General features: G+C 43.5%; 1 protein-coding gene across 1 annotated transcript in view; it reads left to right on the top strand.

Annotated features, from left to right (window-relative positions):
- ncoa4 (nuclear receptor coactivator 4) overlaps positions 1-2,905 on the top strand; it is a 61,497-nt gene extending 58,592 nt beyond the window's left edge. Inside the window, exon 14 of the mRNA XM_083650921.1 lies at positions 424-2,905. Within this exon, the coding sequence (XP_083507047.1) occupies positions 424-429 (6 nt within the window). The 3' untranslated portion in view covers positions 430-2,905. The remainder of the gene's footprint in view (positions 1-423) is intronic.
- The last annotated feature ends 16,769 nt before the right edge of the window (positions 2,906-19,674 follow it).

Here is a 19,674-nt window from a genome sequence, read left to right as displayed (position 1 = left end):
TAACTACTAACTCTGCAAACTAACTCTTTTAGACAGAGAAAGCACACATTCTATTAGTTATTTTTAGATGATTGGTGTTCATGAATTCTTAACAGAAAAGAATCCTCGGCTGTCTCTAAAATGAGCCAGAATCGTCAAAAACACCCCTGGCACAACTTACCTACAGGAATGAAAACATGGCTGGCATTCAATGTGTTAAACAGCGTTTGCACGTTGATGGGAGGCCACAATACAAAAAGGTCTGTTTTCAAAAGTACCTGCGTACATGTGGACAGGCCCTTAGAATGAAACCCTTCAGACTCAAACTGTCAATCTGGTTTGAACTAAATCACTTTTACAAGTATCTCAAAACAACAACAACATAGTATCTGTGTGTTTCCTCTTCTTCCTCTGTGGTAACTCTTCCTCTGTCTTCTCCTGCAGATGTAAAGCCTGCAGCAGCGGCGGTGGAGCTTCTGAAGCTTCCGGATGTTTCTCTCGTTTCCATGGAGCCACTAAAAGCCCATCAGAGCACATAACCCCGCCTCCAGTCTCCCATAACCCTGCCCCCAGCCTCATAACCCCGCCTCCAGTCTCCCATAACCCTGCCCCCAGCCTCATAACCCTGCCCATAGCGTCCCATAACCCCGCCTCCAGCCTCCTGCTTCTCTCTGGCCTCTGATCAGATCAATATGTCCTCCGATTAATCGATGACCTCCTGACCGCTTCAGGTTTCTGTCATTCTGCCTTGTTGAGTTAAACGTTAGATATAAGATAATTAGATATAAGAGATATTTATTTTAATCAACCATATTTTAACATTTTAATCATTTTAACAGACTTGTATTTCTGGGGGTCTGACCTGTTTTCTGTTACGGTGCTTTTCCACCACATGGTACCGGCTCAACCCGACCCTCCTCGGCTCTCTTCTGGTCATACCTGTTGGTTTCCCGTTGCAGAGAGAAGCCCCTTAAAGGCCCCCTTCAGTCACTTGTCCTACCTGTAGAACCTCTGGCCTTCTATGAAAACATGCTAATATATTTGTACGTCATCTGATTTGCGCTAAAGAACTTACACGGATAAGAAGCGAAGTCTAATATCTTGTTCCACTACAACATCATGGCTGCAGTGCTGTTGCCAAAAAAAGCAGAAGAGCTTCATCTCTTGCCTTCAATACTCTTTGTCTGCGCTACAGCGGAGGTGACCGGAAACAATATGGCCTCCGTAAAATGTTAGTTTAGAAGCCACAGTATTGATTTATTATCAACAAACCAGCAACAGATCTCCTATCAAAGCTGATGGACTTAATGGAAAGAGTGTGACTCGAACTGGTCGTAGCAAACAGCTAGCTAACGCCAGAGTGGCTAACGCTAGCTATTTATCTCAGTAATTATATCAGTCATGACATGACTATATAGTGTTCCATTGAGTCATATGTCATCACCCCTTTTTAGCAATAGCTTTTTTTCTCTCTCTTTTTTTGTTGTTGCACAAAATTAGGTTATTTGTCCAATAGAAATACTTGCCGAACAGTGTGGCTAATCAACAGACCAGGTGATGACTCGGCAACACATGAAATATCTTTACAATGAAATTAAAATATTGAAAGGGATAGTTCAGTTTGTTTGAAGTGGGGTCCTATGAGGAACTCTCATACAGTCAGTGTACTGGGTAAAGCACTCTGGACGCATCACGCACCGAGATAGGAGAACTGCACTCGTGCTGCGGTAGGCACAGAGAGCTGTCTGCTGAATGTGAAGGGGGCCATGAGCAAAAACAGAAAAAACAACAGAAAAAATACATGAAATGCTTCCATACTGCTCACCTGGTGTAATCCAAGTCTCCACAAGCCCTGAGATGCCAAGTTGACTTGAAAAGATATCATGTACACCCTGTTTTTAGCTGAAATCGTCACTAGCAGCTGAAAGTACAACAACTAGGGTACAACCTCGCTACAGTGAATCAATGGAAAACCAAAAAATGCCAGTTAAGTCGAGTCGAGCCAGTACTGTGGTGGAAAAGGGCCACTAGTTTCCCTCCACCAAGTGTCTGTCCGTCTGTCTGTCCGTCTGTACTCAGAGTAGTGAGACGGGTCACATGACTCTGCTCAGCTGTGATTGGTGGAGAGGAGACTGTATGCCACTTTTTGATTGGTGCTTATTATTATCAAGGCGCTGTGATTGTGTGATTGGCCAGCTAGTATAGAGCTGTTGATGACATCACTGTAGTTGGGTTTCCATCCAAAGGAAAGCCGTCAAGAGAAAATGCGAAATCATGCGCGTTTTCATCCGCTGCTATTATGCCAATATAGAGCTGTCAATTTGAGGCTGTCTGCCTCTGCTCATGTGTTGCTAGACCCGATGCATGTCGTCTTGGAGGCAGGCAGTGACCAAACTATTGAGCACATCTAACGTTATTCATTTAAAGTTTCTTGATGATCTACAAAGGTCAATTTCTGGAATACCAGGTGCTGCTCTTCAACTCGGCAAGCATAACGTTACATATAATCCACGGAGAAGTGAATAAAACTAAAAGTCGCCTTAAACTTAATATCCCAGTCTTCTGTTTAAACACCACGGCAGGCACTCTAAAAATTGTGCAGCTTATTTAAGATTAACCTTACAAGTGTGTAGTCCTATAGTGTACGCCGACATGTCATGTTTTACAGTGACAACAGCGTGGTTTTTGAGTGGAGAGACAACGGAATACTCGCTTAATCGGTTTCCACTGCACTTATCGCATTTTCCACCTCACTCACACAAGTGTGAAAACTTTTTTGCGGTATTTGGAATTTCCCCCCCCATTTTTTTTGGTAGCATTTCCACTCCGTTTTTTATGCGCAAATTGAAATTTGTCATAAAACAGGTGGATGGAAACCCAACTTGTGTCTGCTGGGATATGCCTCCTTAATAAAACCGTAAGCTGAGTCAGCGTTCTGGTCTTTACTTCCTCATTCCTCAACTTCACTTCTTCTCTGTTACTTCCTGTAGAAATCTCTTTTGTACAATGGTTTACCCCAGGGGTTTATGTGATCTCATTTTGATTACGAATGGAATATGTGTTCACTTCCATTTACTGAGCCTCCCCTGAAACGGTTTGGAGCCCCCCTGGGGAGGCCCACCCCCCACTTCGAAAACCTCTGGTTTACCCAATGAACAACTGTGTCAATGCCAGTGGTGGGCAAGTTATTGAAAATTAGTTACAGTTACTTCTTTAAAAGTAATTTAATTACTTTAAAATTACTGCATAAAAGTAATTAGTGAAAGTATGTTTAGATTCTCTTATTCTCTCTTCACACATTTTGGTGTTGCTGTTGCACTGTGTGGGACAAAACATACTGTCAAATCTGATCTACCATTGTACCTGCATGGGATACTTAACATTTGCTTATTGGCGAGGCTTATAGCCTACTCAAAGGCATTAGCCTCTGGGGCTTATTGTTGCCCAGTTCACACCAATGATTTGCAATGCAACAGAACCGTTCTAGAACGAATTGGCAGCGGTCTGAACAGACCTATCTCATCTTGACTCCAGCCTATTTTAAAGGTAGCCACTAGCCAGAGTTGCAGAGCATTGCAAGCAGTTGCAAGTTTCAACCCGTTGCATTGTGAATGATTGGTGTGAACTGGTCACGGTCTTTAGCCTCTGGGGCTTATATCCTGCTCAAGGTCATTAGCCTCTTGGACTTATATAGCCTACACAAGACCATTCGCCTCTTGGGCTTATATAGCCTACTCAAGACCATTAGCCTCTTGGGCTTATATATCCTGCTCAAGGTCATTACCCTCTTGGGCTTATATAGCCTACTCAAGACCATTAGCCTCTTGGGCTTATATAGCCTACTCAAGACCATTAGCCTCTTGGGTTTATATAGCCTACTCAAGACCATTAGCCTCTTGGGTTTATATAGCCTACTCAAGACCATTAGCCTCTTGGGCTTATATAGCCTACTCAAGACCATTAGCCTCTTGGGTTTATATAGCCTACTCAAGACCATTAGCCTCTTGGGCTTATATAGCCTACTCAAGACCATTAGCCTCTTGGGCTTATCTGGGCTCTATTCTCCCACAGGCCATCGGCGCTATTACGGGCCTTAACCGCAAAAAAACGTGCCTTGCGCCTGTTTCGGCAAGATAGCAATAGGCTTTAGGCTGCCAAATGCGCTTTAGGCCGAATGGGCGTGGCGCAGTCCCAAAGTGGGCGTGTCGGCGCTAAATACCAGCCTAGTCATATCTTGGGAGCTGGCCTACATTTAGCGCTTTGCGCTTTTCAAAAGCAGGCCTATTCTTTGCCTTCACTGCTTCTTCTCTGTCACCCTTCTCTCTCTCTCTCTCTGAGTTCCCAGCATGCATTGTGTTTCTTCATTTCGCTACTAAATAGCCACCAAATGAGCCAAAATAGATATAAAAGGTAGTTCTAAATTAATGTGTAATGGTAACACAGCCTGCCATTGTCAACATTTCAATATTGGACCAAATAAAACCTCGAAATGAAAACACCACCCTATGTGAAACATATATGTCCTCCTGGGCATATATATACCCCTTGTCGAGTTAACGTGATTTAGAGAAGTAACAGCGGAACGCGCTTCGGAACGCGCTTCTAATGGCATCTGCTATACTGTGATGTCCGTCCAATAACTTGGCCCTATTTCACATTTAGTTTTACAATAAAAACACATTTATGCAATGACTTGACATAATGTAGGGTATATTTATGTGCATCATCCTTCCTGCAGCAGGCGAGAGAAAATGATATCTTTCTGGACAAACTTTCACCAATCTAATAGGCTATATTTTTCTAGCTGATGCATAGAACATTATTTTCACTTTGATCTTGCTATAGTGTAGCGTATTTACATGCTTGCAGTATTGAAACTGCAGTTAGATTGGTTTGAGAAGCATAATAATATGGAATAATAGCCTATAATGCAGACAGACAGGCTGGATGAAGGGAGGGGGGGGGGGGGGGGCAGAGCGTTTGGCTTTCGTCTGGTTTTGCGGGATCACTGGAATTGGAGCTAAAAAGGCAAGCGTGCGATTCGTTTATTGCACTTATCCAATGAGCATGACGGTGCATAATTTTACGCCTAAAAGGCGTGGTTGTAATGCTTTGGGCTGCATCTAGCGCCAGCACAACGATATCAAGTGCGCCTTTCCACGCCCACTGCTTTGATCTGCGCCTGCCGCTCGGCCTAGAAACTGCGCCGATGCAACGATAGGGGCCATATAGCCTACTCAAGACCATTAGCCTCTTGGGCTTATATAGCCTACTCAAGACCATTAGCCTCTTGGGCTTATATAGCCTACTCAAGGTCATTAGTCTCTGGGGTTCTGGCTGCAGCTGCGGCGTGTGGAGCTTTTTTTCCGGACAGGGACCCAGACTAGGTCTGAGGATCAGAAACCGGATAATCCTCTGAAGTTGTCCGCTATTTTCATGACCTAAAATAATAACTAGTAACTAGACCATTTACTACTTCAGTAATTGTAATGGAGTTACAATATTTCTAAAAGTAATTAGATTACTAGTTTACTGTAAAATGTAGTTAAATTACAGTAACTAGTACTATATTTTTACTATATCCAGTAAAAATAGGGTTCAACATCTCACTAATTGCAACACAAGCGAACTCAATGGATTTTGTCTCCTCAGTACAGTATGTTCTAAATGACAGAAAAAAGTCCCAAGGAATCCTATGTGGGGAAAGTTTTGAAAATCACCTAAATATGATTCTACCCACACAAAAAATACATTTCGGTAGGATCACATTTAGGTGATTTTCAAAACTTTCCCCACATAGGATTCCTTGGGACTTTTTTCTGTCATTTAGAACATACTGTACTGAGGAGACAAGAAGAATAACTTTAACCTCTTCTACTCCACTCCTCCCTACCAGACACCAATGTTTGTCTTTTTTAGGGTAAGATAGCAGGTCAACAGTATATGCCACAGAAATGGTACACATCATCAGAAAGCTGGGAACCTGAAGGTTAATTTGAGGCAACTCACAACTGTGTCAAGGTTTTCTAGTCATAAATATGTAATAAACATGGTGTTTTGATAGGCATCTGTTCAAATTGAATATTTGAATGTTTATATGAATGAGTATATAAGGGCTTAGAACATGATGATGGAAATATGATGGCCATCCCCATGCCATTCGTCCCCTGAATGCCCTAGGTCTCTAGTTTGTGGTTGTAAAGTTTCATGAGCTTGTGATTATCCTAGAGGCCATAATAGCTCTACTATGGGGACTAACATCATCACACATGAATACAATTGGACTAATTGAATTCACAAGACTCTCAGCTTTCCAGTCATACCACATTTCTGCAATTCCAAAATGAGGGATCCTAATATGCGGAAATATTCAAATAGAACAGGCAAAAATTATAACGCATGCAAAAAATCTGCATGTTTTTTGGAAGAAAGAATGCTTGGGATTAGCATAAAGTGAGCATGTCTGTAAAGGGAGATGTGTGGGTACCCATAGAACCCATTCTCATTCAGATATATTGAGGTGAGAGGTCAAGGGACCCCTTTGAATATGACCATGCCCGTTTTTCCCTCATCAAAATGTAATCTAAATTTGGAGCAGTATTTAGCCCACTTACTGACAAGCTAGCATGCCGTGCTTTGCACCAATGGATTCCTTTATAGGTCTTCTACTTTTATATGCTATCAGGAGCTTCACTCTAGCTTTAAAAATGACCCTGCTACAGCCTGACAGTCATATCAGCCGCGGACAGCAGTGTTTTGCATTTAGAACTGAAATAGTGTGCATGTTTAATAGTGTGGAGGTTTGAGGAACTGTTTGAAGGCTTATAGATGCATTTCCTGAAACAATTGAGAAAAACTAACTAGAATAACCTTGGTGACCCTGCCTGCAGACTGACAAACACTGGACCGGATCACACTGGATCTGGTTCTATGAAGACCTTCGGACCTGCTGAACCTGCTCACGCACACGCACACACACACACTGAACACACTGATAAAGTAACCTCGCGTCACCAGGCTCTTCTCGACTGATAAAGCTGCTGTCTACAGACACTCCCAGGACAGGGCACTGCTGATAGGATGGGGGGAGGGGGTCGAGGGGCACACACGCACAAACAGCATCCATGTTAACTCCAACACTCATTAACATTTCATAACTGCAAGATTCCCCCTGTTGGGGGAACACTGTCTGTCAAATAAGTCAAAAGATTCACGATTCTTTTTTAAACAAAAAACTCAATTGAGAGGCATTTTTTGCTGGCATGTGACTTTTTCTTGTAGGATATTATATTTTGTTATTTCATATCACATTGTCAATTTGATTTTTTTTTTACAAAGTAGTTTCAACTAGGCTACATTTTCTAAGTAGCCTCCAATTATAAGTGTTTATTATGATTGATTGAGTGATCATTTAAGGGTAGGCTATGCCAATTTGATCAAAGAGTTTGCTTTTGTGCCCTTGTAGCCATGAATGTTGATTAAGATGAATTTCAATTTGTCAAGGGTCAGGACAAGAATCAGCCAATGATGAACATCTGCAATATAGGAAATAGTGTGCCCTTTGACGTTTTTCAGTAGGATGGCGACCCCTGCTGATCTTGATGTGCCATGGCTGTAATAAACTTTGCCTCCATATTGTTTAGAACAAAATATATCTTCAACCTTAGAAAAAATAATACTGTAGTCACATTCACGACAGGTGTTAACACCTTCCAGGCACTGGTGAGGAATCTGATGTATAAATGTTTCTGTCGACTGAATGTCTCACAGAATGTCATTATCAAGCTGTTGGTAAATCCCTGCTGTAGTGATGTCATATCAGTCACCTCTGTGGAGACACTGGTATATGTCGCTGTTATGAACACTGCACTATTTATTTGGATATAGCTTTTTTCCTACTGTCTGTAGGGATTCTTTTTAGTGTTGTTTGTCTTTTTATATGGACCTTGAGTCTGGAATAAAGTTTTGATTGATTGATTGATTGATTAATCCCTTTGCAGGAAAAAAAATACAGTGTATATACTGTACATATCATTTGGTTATGTCCCTTAAATAAATTAGAGAAGTCCTTTTTTTAAACCGCATACAACACAGAACACAAAAAGATAAGGCGAATTACCTGAACTGAATAAACGTTATATCCAATGATGCAGATTTTTTATTGGTAGCAAAACCCTGAACATATTACTTGTCCTATTCAAACCTCACTTGCTTGTAGGGTTCAATATCCCAGGTTAGTTATGGCTATTGTGTGTGTGTGTGTGTGTGTGTGTGTGTGTGTGTGTGTGTGTGTGTGACTGCATTAATGAAGGCAACGGTTTGAAGTCAATCTGACACATGGTTCTCGAGATACGCGAAGGACAGACATACAGACCTGGAATTATTGTGACTTGTGCTTTTTGAGGCTACCTTTATTTGTGTCTGATTCAATAAGTTGTCTAACTGTCTAACTCAGACCTTGGCATTATGTGGCCCGGGGGCCAGATGCAGCCCTCATGGAGGTTCTGCCTGGCCCGGGAGGTCTAAGACAAACCACACCAATTTACTTATGAAGCTAGAAAAATCCAATGAATGAGATGACCTAAATTGGCTGTTCGGAGTGATTTTTAATATAATGAATTCTGAAGAATAAGTGCCCAGTATGTTTTCTATAATTTCCCAAAATCCCAAAAATCGTGGCTGACAGGCAGACACCACACACCCACCCAGGTTCCATGCAACTGCCATCTTCTTCTGTGGTGTTTTATGGCAGTTGGCATCCTTTATGTTGCGTTACTGCCTGCTTCTGGATTTATCCATCCCCTACATTCTGTAAAATCACTGACATCACTGATGACATCACAATCGTGACAGACACCACCGCCGCCCGCCACCTTAGGCAAATTTATAATTATAAAATAAAGAGAAGAAGATATGTATGTGTATACACAGTACACACACACACACACACACACACACACATGATTTATATTAAACTGGTAATAAAAACTACACAGCAACGTTTATAGATATTATTTGTTCCTTTTTATTTATGTTTCTGCCAACATACAATCATCATAAAATCAATTTCAATATGGCAACAAATAATGCATGTTTCAATTTCTGCATAGAACCTGGGAATTATTAAGCTGTTCATATCCCCCCAAAAATATTTAATCTATATCAAATGAATCTGATTAAACAACAACAACAACAACCATGAGGCACTTTATGGAAGAATTCTACTCTAAACAGTAAATCATATTCACAGTGTCACCAAGACACTGAGTGACGTGTGGATCCACACAGGACACCAAGACACTGAGTGACATGTGGATCCACACAGGACACCAAGACACTGAGTGACATGTGGATCCACACAGGACACCAAGACACTGAGTGACATGTGGATCCACACAGGACACCAAGACACTGAGTGACATGTGGATCCACACAGGACACCAAGACACTGAGTGACATGTGGATCCACACAGGACACCAAGACACTGAGTGACATGTGGAGCGTGCAGGAGACTCAAATGTTTTCGTCACATTAGTCTTCATACAGTTTCCTTTAAAAAAACAAATGATTTTCCACAGTGAGACGGCTGCAAGGAAGGATTTCTGAGTAGAGGGTTGCCGGTTTAAATCCACAAACCGGCTGGGCAAGGCACTCGACACCCAAAACTGCTTTTCCCAAGTGAGTCTCAAGTCCATGTCATTATTAATAATGTCAATTTAATATCGAACTATCAAGGCATCTGTATGTCTATCTGTATCAGTTCATCGCATATCTCGAGAACCGTTTGTCCGATCGACTTCACACGTGGCAAGTGTGTTGCTGGGAACCTGAGAAAGTGCGGCATCAAATTTGGTGCAGCTTGGACATGCGCATAGTCATAGTGCCACCTACTGGCAACAGAGGAAGTGGTTTAACTCGGCTGTACATGGTCAAATCAGCCTTCACGTTTGATGAGAGTCTGAAGACATCTACATGCCAATATGAAGTTATAGTCATAGTGCCACCTACTGGCAACACAGGAAGTGAAACATAAAGAAAGGAATGTGTGTGTGTGTGTGTGTGTGTGTGTGTGTGTGTGTGTGTGTGTGTGTTCAATATCCTATATCTCGCGAACCGTTTGTCTGATCTACTTCACACTTGGTGTATTGCTGGATTTGGTGCATTTCGGACACGCTCAATATTAGTCAATATTAGTAAGCTTTGAATTAACAAGTGTAACCAAATGAATGTGAGTCCTCGTGAGTCCCGAGTGGTAGCGACTCGCGAGTAAGTTGGTTAAACTCACTCCCCCAGTATAAAGGCCCGTTAATCAGCTCCAAGCTCTTTTGGTGCAGTGGTCCGCCTCGCAAGCCGAAGGTCGGCAGTTCGAATCCACCCCTGGGCAAGCCCTTAAAGGAACACTCCGCCCATTTTCAACCAGCTTTGTATCATTAGAACATCAGTAGTACAGTATATCAGAAAACTGTAAACTGTTTTGAAGTCTGTCATTTAATTTGACAGTTATTGAGTGTTAAAGTGTGGACCAGTGACATCACTGGTCCACACTAACTCAAATTAATAACTCATTAACTCAAATCAACTCTCAATAACTATCAAACATTCTGTCATTCATCTAGTTGGACAGTTATTGAGAGTTGATTTGAGTTAATGAGTTATTAATTTGAGTTAGTGTGGACCAGTGATGTCACTGGTCCACACTTTAACACTCAATAACTGTCAAATTAAATGACAGACTTCAAAACAGTTTACAGTTTTCTGATATACTACTGATGTTCTAATGAAAATGGGCAGAGTGTTCCTTTAACACGGGTGCTGCAATTACTAACATCAACACAACGCCGTTAGAATGGTGCCGTGACCCGGATGCCCAGTGGGTGTGGAGTGAGTTTAGGGGGGGTGAGTGTAACCGAATGAATGAATGAAGTCCTCGTGAGTCCCGAGTGGTAGCGAGTAAGTTGGTTAAACTCACTTCTCAATGCAATATGGTTTGAATAGGATAAAAACTTGGTAAGAGCATCATTAGTTTGATTTCTATAATCAGTTTCAACTTCCAAATAAATCCAATAATTCCATCCAAATTCAGAAAACAGAATTTAAATTCAGTCGTTGGCTGGAACAAATCTCATCACTTTCAATCTGAGTCATTGACACAAACACAAGATCTCAAGTCAAGACTTTAGAAACCTTTTCAAGTCATCAAAGTACAAGTCAGAGTCAAGTCCCAAGTCACCACAACCCAAGTCAGAGTCCAGGTCATGTGACTCGAGTCTCCGCCTCTGGAGTTTGAACTTCCTGGAGACATCCTAGAATATAGAATATATCTATATAATGCAAAGTCCGTGTGTGTGTGTGTGTGTGTGTGTGTGTGTGTGTGTGTGTGTGTGTGTGGATGAGTGAGTGAGCAGAATTGTGTTGGACCACAGCTATGCCACTTTATGTGCGATCGGGCTGAATCTTTCAGGAAGTGTAAAGAGCGCCCCCTGCGGGTGACCTAACTGATCAAGATTTTTGAATTAGGCAATTAGGGTTGACTAAATGGGCAAAAAATAGCTCATTCGTGGCCAAAATGACTCGACACAGGTTCAGCACCATTGAGAGCTCCAGAGTGGAGGAGCACACCTGAGCAGAGTTGGTATCAGACAATGAAGTGGACTTTATGAAAACCTTCTGGGGAGAGAGAGAGGAGAGGCTGCATGGCGACTCTGTGAGCGAGGCCACAGAATACAGGCCGGTACACTGCACAGGTATTTAGCTAGTAAAGGATCAAAAGCATCAGTCAGTCTCCCTCTCTGTCCTCTGCTGCTCTTTGTAGCGCTCGTGAGCCTGGATGATCTCCATGACGACGGAGGGGTCGTCCAGGGTCGACACGTCGCCCAGGTCGCCGCTTGTTTCCGTGGCGACCTTCCTCAGGATCCGCCTCATGATCTTCCCGGAGCGAGTCTTAGGAAGCCTCTTGACCACCTGGAGACAGAGAAGAACAGCAGAAAAGAATGCAAAGAATGCGCAATGCGGTGTGAGTGAGTGTGGATGAGTGAGTGAGTGAGTGAGTGTGAATGAGAGTGTGTGTGTGTGTGTGTGTGTGTGTGTGTGTGTGTGTGTGTGTGTGTGTGTGTGTGTGTGTGTGTGTGTGTGTGTGTGTGTGTGTGTGTGTGTGTGTGTGAGAGTGAGTGAGTGAGTGAGAAACATCTATGTCGATCCCTCTGTTCCGCGTCATGCCTTTCTGGCAGCAAGCCTTTCCCGGCTAACTTCTCCCATGTGCGCATGCATGGCGCACTTACCAGGAAGTGTTGGGGCACGGCATACTTGGCGATCTTGGTGGCCACCAGGAGGTGGAGCTCCTGCAGTACCGCAGCCTCGTCCAGAGAGATGGTCTCCTTCAGAACCACGAAGGCAAACGGCACTAAAGACACAGAGCACGATAGCGCATGAAATACATTAAAGGATCAGCTCACCCAAAAATAAAAAATAAATACCTTTTTTCTCTCACCTATAGTGCTATTATCCATGTAGATTATTTTGTCATGAGTTCCTGAGTTTTGGAGATATCGGTCGTAGAGGTGTCTGCCTTCTCTTGAATCCAATGGAACTCAGCTCAACTCAACTCAACTCAACTCAATTAATTCATTAATTAATTGAGTTGAGTTAATTGAGTTGAGTTAAGTTGAGTTAATTAACTCATTGAGTGCCAGCCACTTTTGGAGAACGGACGCTCCCAGTGCCAGAGTTTCAGAGCGTTTTCAGTGATTTCTCGAGGCCCACAGAATATTGTGTGATATTACTATGTAAACACCGAACACGCACAAAGAACGACGAGACTCTATTGTATCAGCAGCAAAAAAAAGTTTATTGATATCATTTTCCGTTCTTTAGTTATCAGCCGGAGAAGATAGGTCAAAAACAGCAAAAACACGCGTTTCCTTCTAGAAGCTGAGATATTGAGCCTTTTGTGAAATTAAGCATTTCAAGCAAATCACTGACTCTGAAACTAATATTTTCTGACCTGAAACATCTGAACAGTAATTTCCTTCAATATAACAGCACCCCCACCCCCCTCTACTGCAAACTCCTCCTCCGTGGGTGTGTCTCTGGTGGCTTTGCTCGCTCTGCTGCTTGGAAAGCGAGTCTCTGCTGCTTGCGGATCCACGTTCGGATGGCCGCCGCTCGTCGGGGGAGTCTGGATCGGGCTCGCTCGTTTCTGGGGTTTCGGTTGTGAGCTGGGATGAAGCTGCGTCCGATTCTGGGCTTTCTGGGCTTTCTGCTGCGCGTTTCAAAGTGTGCTGCACCCAGAGTCTATTTTCGGAGCCCCCCACCGTTGTGCGCCGGCTCCCAGCGCGACAGCGAAAAGCCAAACCATTCAATGGTTTCATCACGGCTTTTTCTGCTGTTTTTACTCAACTTTCTCTAATCTGGAGAGCACTGTCGCCACCTAATGGGTCGGTAAAATAGGTTATACACATTCAACATGCCCCAAAATTTTACAGGAGATGTATTAGGCATTGATCCACGTCCCACCGTCAAAAAACACAATTGACGAACATACTCGTCCTTGGCACTCAATGAGTTAATATTTAGATTTAATATCACCCTTGTTTCCCTCACTGATAGTGTCATGACGTTTTGCTGTTGTAGTACTGGAGGTTTGCCGTTAGGGGGAGCTGCAGGCAAAGTACCAAAGTACCATGTAGGAGCTGCTGTTGGCTGAGATCGAGCAGCTGGTTGTGTGTGTGAATTGAGAAGATACTTGCAATTGCAAGTGGATATTATTTGGGAGCTACTGTACGATGACAATCACTGACTTCAACAATTAGCCTATTTCACTTCCCACCCAATTCACTCATTTTGTGTCTAAAAGAAAGGAAGTAAAACAGGTGCCAGCAGAACACTAACGAGGGTTTCCAACTTCCCATCCATTTAGGTGTTCCGGAGCTGGGGCCCTAATAAATGTCGGTAACACTTTACAATACTGGTGCAAACATGTGCATGAATGCATGCTTAACTCATGATGAATTAAGCCATGAATTGATGCTTACCGCATCATCAACTAATGAAAGGTATGTTTGATGAACACACCGAGTCATATATGAATTACTATTAATTAAGTAGGCTATGCCTATATCATCATAGTTAATTCCTCATCAACACATACATTAACACACTGTCTTCAATAATACCGTAATTCATGTGTTAATTACCACTATTAATGTCACTTTTCCCCAACCAATCTGCATTTTCCTTCCTTCTTAGCTATGTTTTATTCCTGCTGTAATTTGCCCTGTTTTTAATATGTATATGTTCGTGAAACTGTTTTTATATGCACTGTAAGGCGACCTTGGGTGTTCTGAAAGGCGCCTCCAAATAAAATGTATTATTATTATGATTACTATCGACATCCAGCTCCCTGCAATCGGAACTTTAGCGTTACCAGACCGCAATGCCGATAGCCCACATCAGAACCAGCTGAGCGAGGCGGTGTGCAGCGTGTCAGGGACCGGCTGGATCTAACCTCTCCCAGCCATTACCTCGTTCATCATGGGCATTCCTTCCTCTTCGAAGCTTGGTCCACTGCAGGGACACAGGGAACATGTGGCCGGTGTTTTGTGACTATCTTACCGGGTGTCTAAATGCACGACCCAGCAGGCCAGCCACCCCCTACCACTACCCAGGCTAAGAGCCTCTCTCCCGGCCCGACACCCAGGGCAGCCCCCCTACTACCACGGGTAAACCCGGCCCCACGTGACCTGCTCCTCACCTTGCCTGGGTCCCACACCTCCGGCCGAGAGCCCTTCAGAACCTCTTAGACGGGGACGGCTATTTCAGCAGCTGTAGCTATATCATTCCGATGTTGCTGCTCTGATATAGGCTATGCGTGTAGTAGCCCGCCTTGGTAGCCCCGAACCAGACCAACTCCAACACATTCTCTGACGTTGTATCCACTGTGCATCTCCAACAGACATCAAACACTGGATGTATGTCTTGCAGGCTCTATATGCCAAGAACCACATATATATGTATGAGTTAAGTGTTGTGCCTCACAAGTGCCTATATCATTATGTATGAATTAATAGTTATGTGCCACATATAGTAAAGTCACGACATACTTATGTATTAATTAATAGTTTTGTGCCACATATAGTAAAGTCACGACATACTTATGTATTAATTAATAGTTTTGTGCCACATATTGTAAAGTCACGACATACTTATGTATTAATTAATTGTTATGTGCCACAGATAGTAAAGTCACAACATTATGATATCTTCACATATCATTAGCTAATAATTCATTAATATAGATGCTGATCATGAATTTTAGACAACACAAAGTCAATACAGCCAACAGTTAGAAGCCTTCATTCCAGTCATGACTTGAGAACAATTCAAAAATAATTTCAGTATTAGTGATGACCATCATTAGTTATCAAAGTGGTTTATTTTTTAATTAACATGCCTCATGTGCAGAGTCAAAAATAATACAGAATACATATAAATATTTATTTATATATACAGTACAATCAATACCCCCCAGGTAACTTTGCTGGTGCTCACGGGCTGAGCTGTTGTAGCCTACCATTGGAGAGAGAGAAAATCAAACCTGGCCCATAGGCTGAGCTGATGATGGCATGCCCAGCCAGCCGCTAACTTAGTGCTCATGGGCTGTAGGAAGTAGAAAAAATAAAAAATGTCAGTGCTAACTTAGTGACCATCAATGGAGTTTGCTGCGTGATCACCTGTCAATCATGCCCCAAAACATAGTCGTAAGAGTTATGTTTTACTCTAAATGGGACCATAAATTACAAAATTGAGATCTATATCGTATATACAAAGTCATCGACCTTGTCAGAAGTGGATCTACGAAGGGAGAGGCCTACAGCAGCATGACGGTGGACAAATGCGGAGGCCTACAGCAGCATGACGGTGGACAAATGCGGAGGCCTACAGCAGCATGACGGTGGACAAAGGCAGAGGCCTACAGCAGCATGACGGTGGACAAAGGCGGAGGCCTACAGCAGCATGACGGTGGACAAAGGCGGAGGCCTACAGCAGCATGACGGTGGACAGATGCCTACAGCAGCATGAGAATGGATAGATGCCTACAGCAGCATGACGGTGGACAAAGGCAGAGGCCTACAGCAGCATGACGGTGGACAAAGGCAGAGGCCTACAGCAGCATGACGGTGGACAAAGGCGGAGGCCTACAGCAGCATGACGGTGGACAGATGCCTACAGCAGCATGAGAATGGATAGATGCCTACAGCAGCATGACGGTGGACAAAGGCAGAGGCCTACAGCAGCATGACGGTGGACAGATGCCTACAGCAGCATGAGGATGGATAGATGCCTACAGCAGCATGACGGTGGACAGAAATCAAGCACCGATTGCAGAGCTGGCATCAGTCAATCCTCAGATGTACATGGTTGTGAGAGAAAGCTTCCAAAAAGGTGATAACCTCCAGAAGTTTGCTGACAAATGTACAGCACAATGTCTTTTGGAGCGAAATGCTCGCCTCATCAATGCTATGAAACATACCAATGACCTGCTGGACATTGGGAAAAAATGAAGTAGGATGAAGTAGGATGGGAGGAGGATGGGGGATCCGTAGGGGGAGTGGCGCCGTGGGGTTAGCGTTTTTTTTTCTATTTTTATGAGTCCTCCCCCAATAATCATAGCTCAGTTCATGAGCCAGGTTTGACTTTTCCTACTTCCTACTCAGATCATGAGAACCAACTAAGTTACCTGGCGGGGGTTAAGGTTTGCACTTTGCACAAAAAGTTTTATGTAGCAGGTTCTGACTTTTAAGGTAGCTACTGTGGTTCATGAAAAGCCCTTATGTTATACATTAATATGTAATTGTTTTTATGTTTTGACATTTGATTTTGTTTCAATGCTCCAGAGCTCTAGCCTGGCTCCTATAGCTCAGCCTATGGGCCAGGTTTGATTTTCTCTCTCTCCAATGGTAGGCTACAACAGCAAAAGGTTTGACCTGTCCCCCCCGCCCCAGTTCCTACAGCCTATGAGCACCAAGTTATCATGGTGGTGGTGGTGGGGGTTAAGATTTTCACTAAAAGTTTTATGTAGCAGGTTCTGACTTTTAAGGTAGCTTGAGTGGTTCATACGAAAAGCCCTCATGCTATACAGTAATGTGTGTTTTTTATGTTTTGACATTTCATTTGGTTTCTATGCTCTATACAGTAGCTCAGACTATGAGCCAGGTTAGCTCCAGCAAAGCCCATGAGAATCGACCAACATGTCAAACCTTAACCCCCCCCCCCCCAATGCTAACTTAGTGCTCATGGGAATCATACTTGAAACTAGCGATTGAGACCATAAACTCATTAGGAAAGTGTTTACTGTGGTCATAAATCAAGTGAGAAGTTTGGTTATTTGACCTTTGACTTCCATCCAAGTTTCTGCATTGGCTTCACGAACTGAGGTATGAGTTACCCCCTTGATAACACTAAATAACTGGTATTTCTTTTATCCCCTCCCTCATTTTCTCCACAATTGCACTTGGCCAATTTTTCTCTCTGCTGGCCCGGTCGCTGTTCCACCCTCTGCCGATCTGGGGAGAGCCGAGACTAGGACCATGCTTCCTCCGACACATGCACAGTTGCCAGGCGCTTCTTTTCACCTGACAGCGGGGAGCTTCACCATCATGATGTAGCACGTGGGAGGATCACACTATTCCCACCAGTTCTCTTCTGCCCCGAACAGGCGCCCCGACCGACCAGAGGAGGCGCTACTGCAGGAACCAGGACACATAAACCTAATCCGGCTTCCCACCCACAGACACAGCCAATCGTGCCTGTATGGACACTCAACCAAACCGGAGGTAACACGGGGGTGCAAGCCTGCGACCCTCATGTTGGTACCCGAACGCCCAGACTGGTGTGTCTTGTGGTGCATTCTTACACAGGAAACTGATGATGAATGTCTTTAAACAGTCTACCAAGGGGACCCTGACTATGTTTGTCACCCAGCCAGTGAGTCCATTCAATGACCGAGAGGTGTTGCTTCAGAATTTCTTCTGTTCTGTTTCCTCTAAGTCTCCAAATAGTAGACTTGTACTTCAACCATGCTCTCTCGATATGCTGGGTGTGGGCTCCACTGTGGTGATCCACAAACCACTGCCTGTGATTGACTCTAAAGTGGGTATAACCCATGTAGGCGGCGGGCCCAGCGGAGATTTCGTGCACTTAAACGATCCCTACCGAGGGAAAACCCAGTCCTTTATTAACAACTGAGACATGTCTCAACAAATGAAAATAAATTTGTTGCCACCCGTTCTTTCTTGCCATATTTTGTGATCGCTAACTCTGTCAACTTGCATTTTCTCCGGTAAAGAGAGCAGACAGCTATGTTTAGGGTCCCCCATGCATGACGTATTTGTACTTATCATCCAATAGCGGGCTTGGAAAAGTATCACGTGGTTCACGTTGCTCTTGTAGTTCCTGGTTACTGTCAAATCCAAACACCACAACATCACACGCTGTTAACTTTTTGGAATGATTTTCAGTGGCACTTTATTATGATTTGCATTAATTTATATAATATTAACTTAGCCAGCAATTCGGTGTTAACACCTTAAGTGCCATAGCCGAAATAATTCGTCTTACATAATCCAACGCTTAAGTGCCAGAGCCGAGTTTACTCGTCTTACATCTTTTTCAGTGGTTTCCACTAGCTGGCGCCCTTGGGCAATATGTGAATGTGGATCCGACCTCTCCCGCTGCCCCGGAAGTACTCTAACAAAGATTTCTATATAGGGAAGGCGGGCTCTTTGATCAGCGGGTTGTGTAGGTAAGTTTGAGCGAGTAAGACAGAGACAGAATTACATAGCGATTTATATATAGAGAATTTCAGCAATTTAGCAATTTAGAGTCAGATTTAGAGCGAGTTGGTTAGCGTAGTTGATTTAGTTGTTAGTACAGTAGTAGTGTTTAGTATAGTCTTTATAAAGACTTTGTTTAGATAGATAGTTAGCGGTAGTTACAGTTAGTGTTCATTGTAGTTAGCTTAGCACATTTAGCGTTGTCAGTTCATTTTAGTATTTAGCCTTTATTGTAGTTCAGTTTATTCTAGTTCAGTTTGATCGAGTTGGTAGCCGGTAGATTAGCCTTATTTCAGTTCAGTTTGAGCTAGTCGTAGCAGTAGTTTTATTTCAGTTCAGTTTGAGCTAGTCGTAGCAGTAGTTTTATTTCAGTTTAGTTGGGAGCGGGTGGCGTGTTTGTGCCATGCCGGCCAAACGCAAGCGGTCTTCGGCGGCTGCACGCAAGCGATCGGCCGATCAGAGATCACTGCTTGATTTCTTTTCCGTCCGAAACGAGCTTGTGCCGGAGACCGATTCCGAGGTCTCGGATGATGAACGGGGTGAGCCTCTGCATGTCGCGGCTGCGGCTGCAGGGCTCACGACTGAGTCCGAGTCGAGTGACCTCCAGTCTTCTCCAGACGCGGAGGATTCTGAGGAGGAGTGGGCCCCGTCGAGGAGCGAAGCTCCAGAGAGCAGTGGTAAGACGATGTTTGAGATGACTTGTGTAACTTGTGGAAATGTAATTACTATGACTATACAAAAGCCAGCAGTCAGTCAATTCATTTTACTTTTATTTCAGACTCTGAACAGTCTGAAGATGAGCCTGAGGCAGCCAGCTGTAGCGGTACTGGTGCTGCAGCCTCTGGTGCCAGGAAAATGGGTAAG

The sequence above is a fragment of the Poromitra crassiceps genome (genome assembly GCF_964638095.1).
Source record: "Poromitra crassiceps genome assembly, chromosome: 14".
Lineage (NCBI taxonomy): Eukaryota > Metazoa > Chordata > Actinopteri > Beryciformes > Melamphaidae > Poromitra > Poromitra crassiceps.
This window is presented reverse-complemented; position numbering and strand designations above follow the sequence as displayed.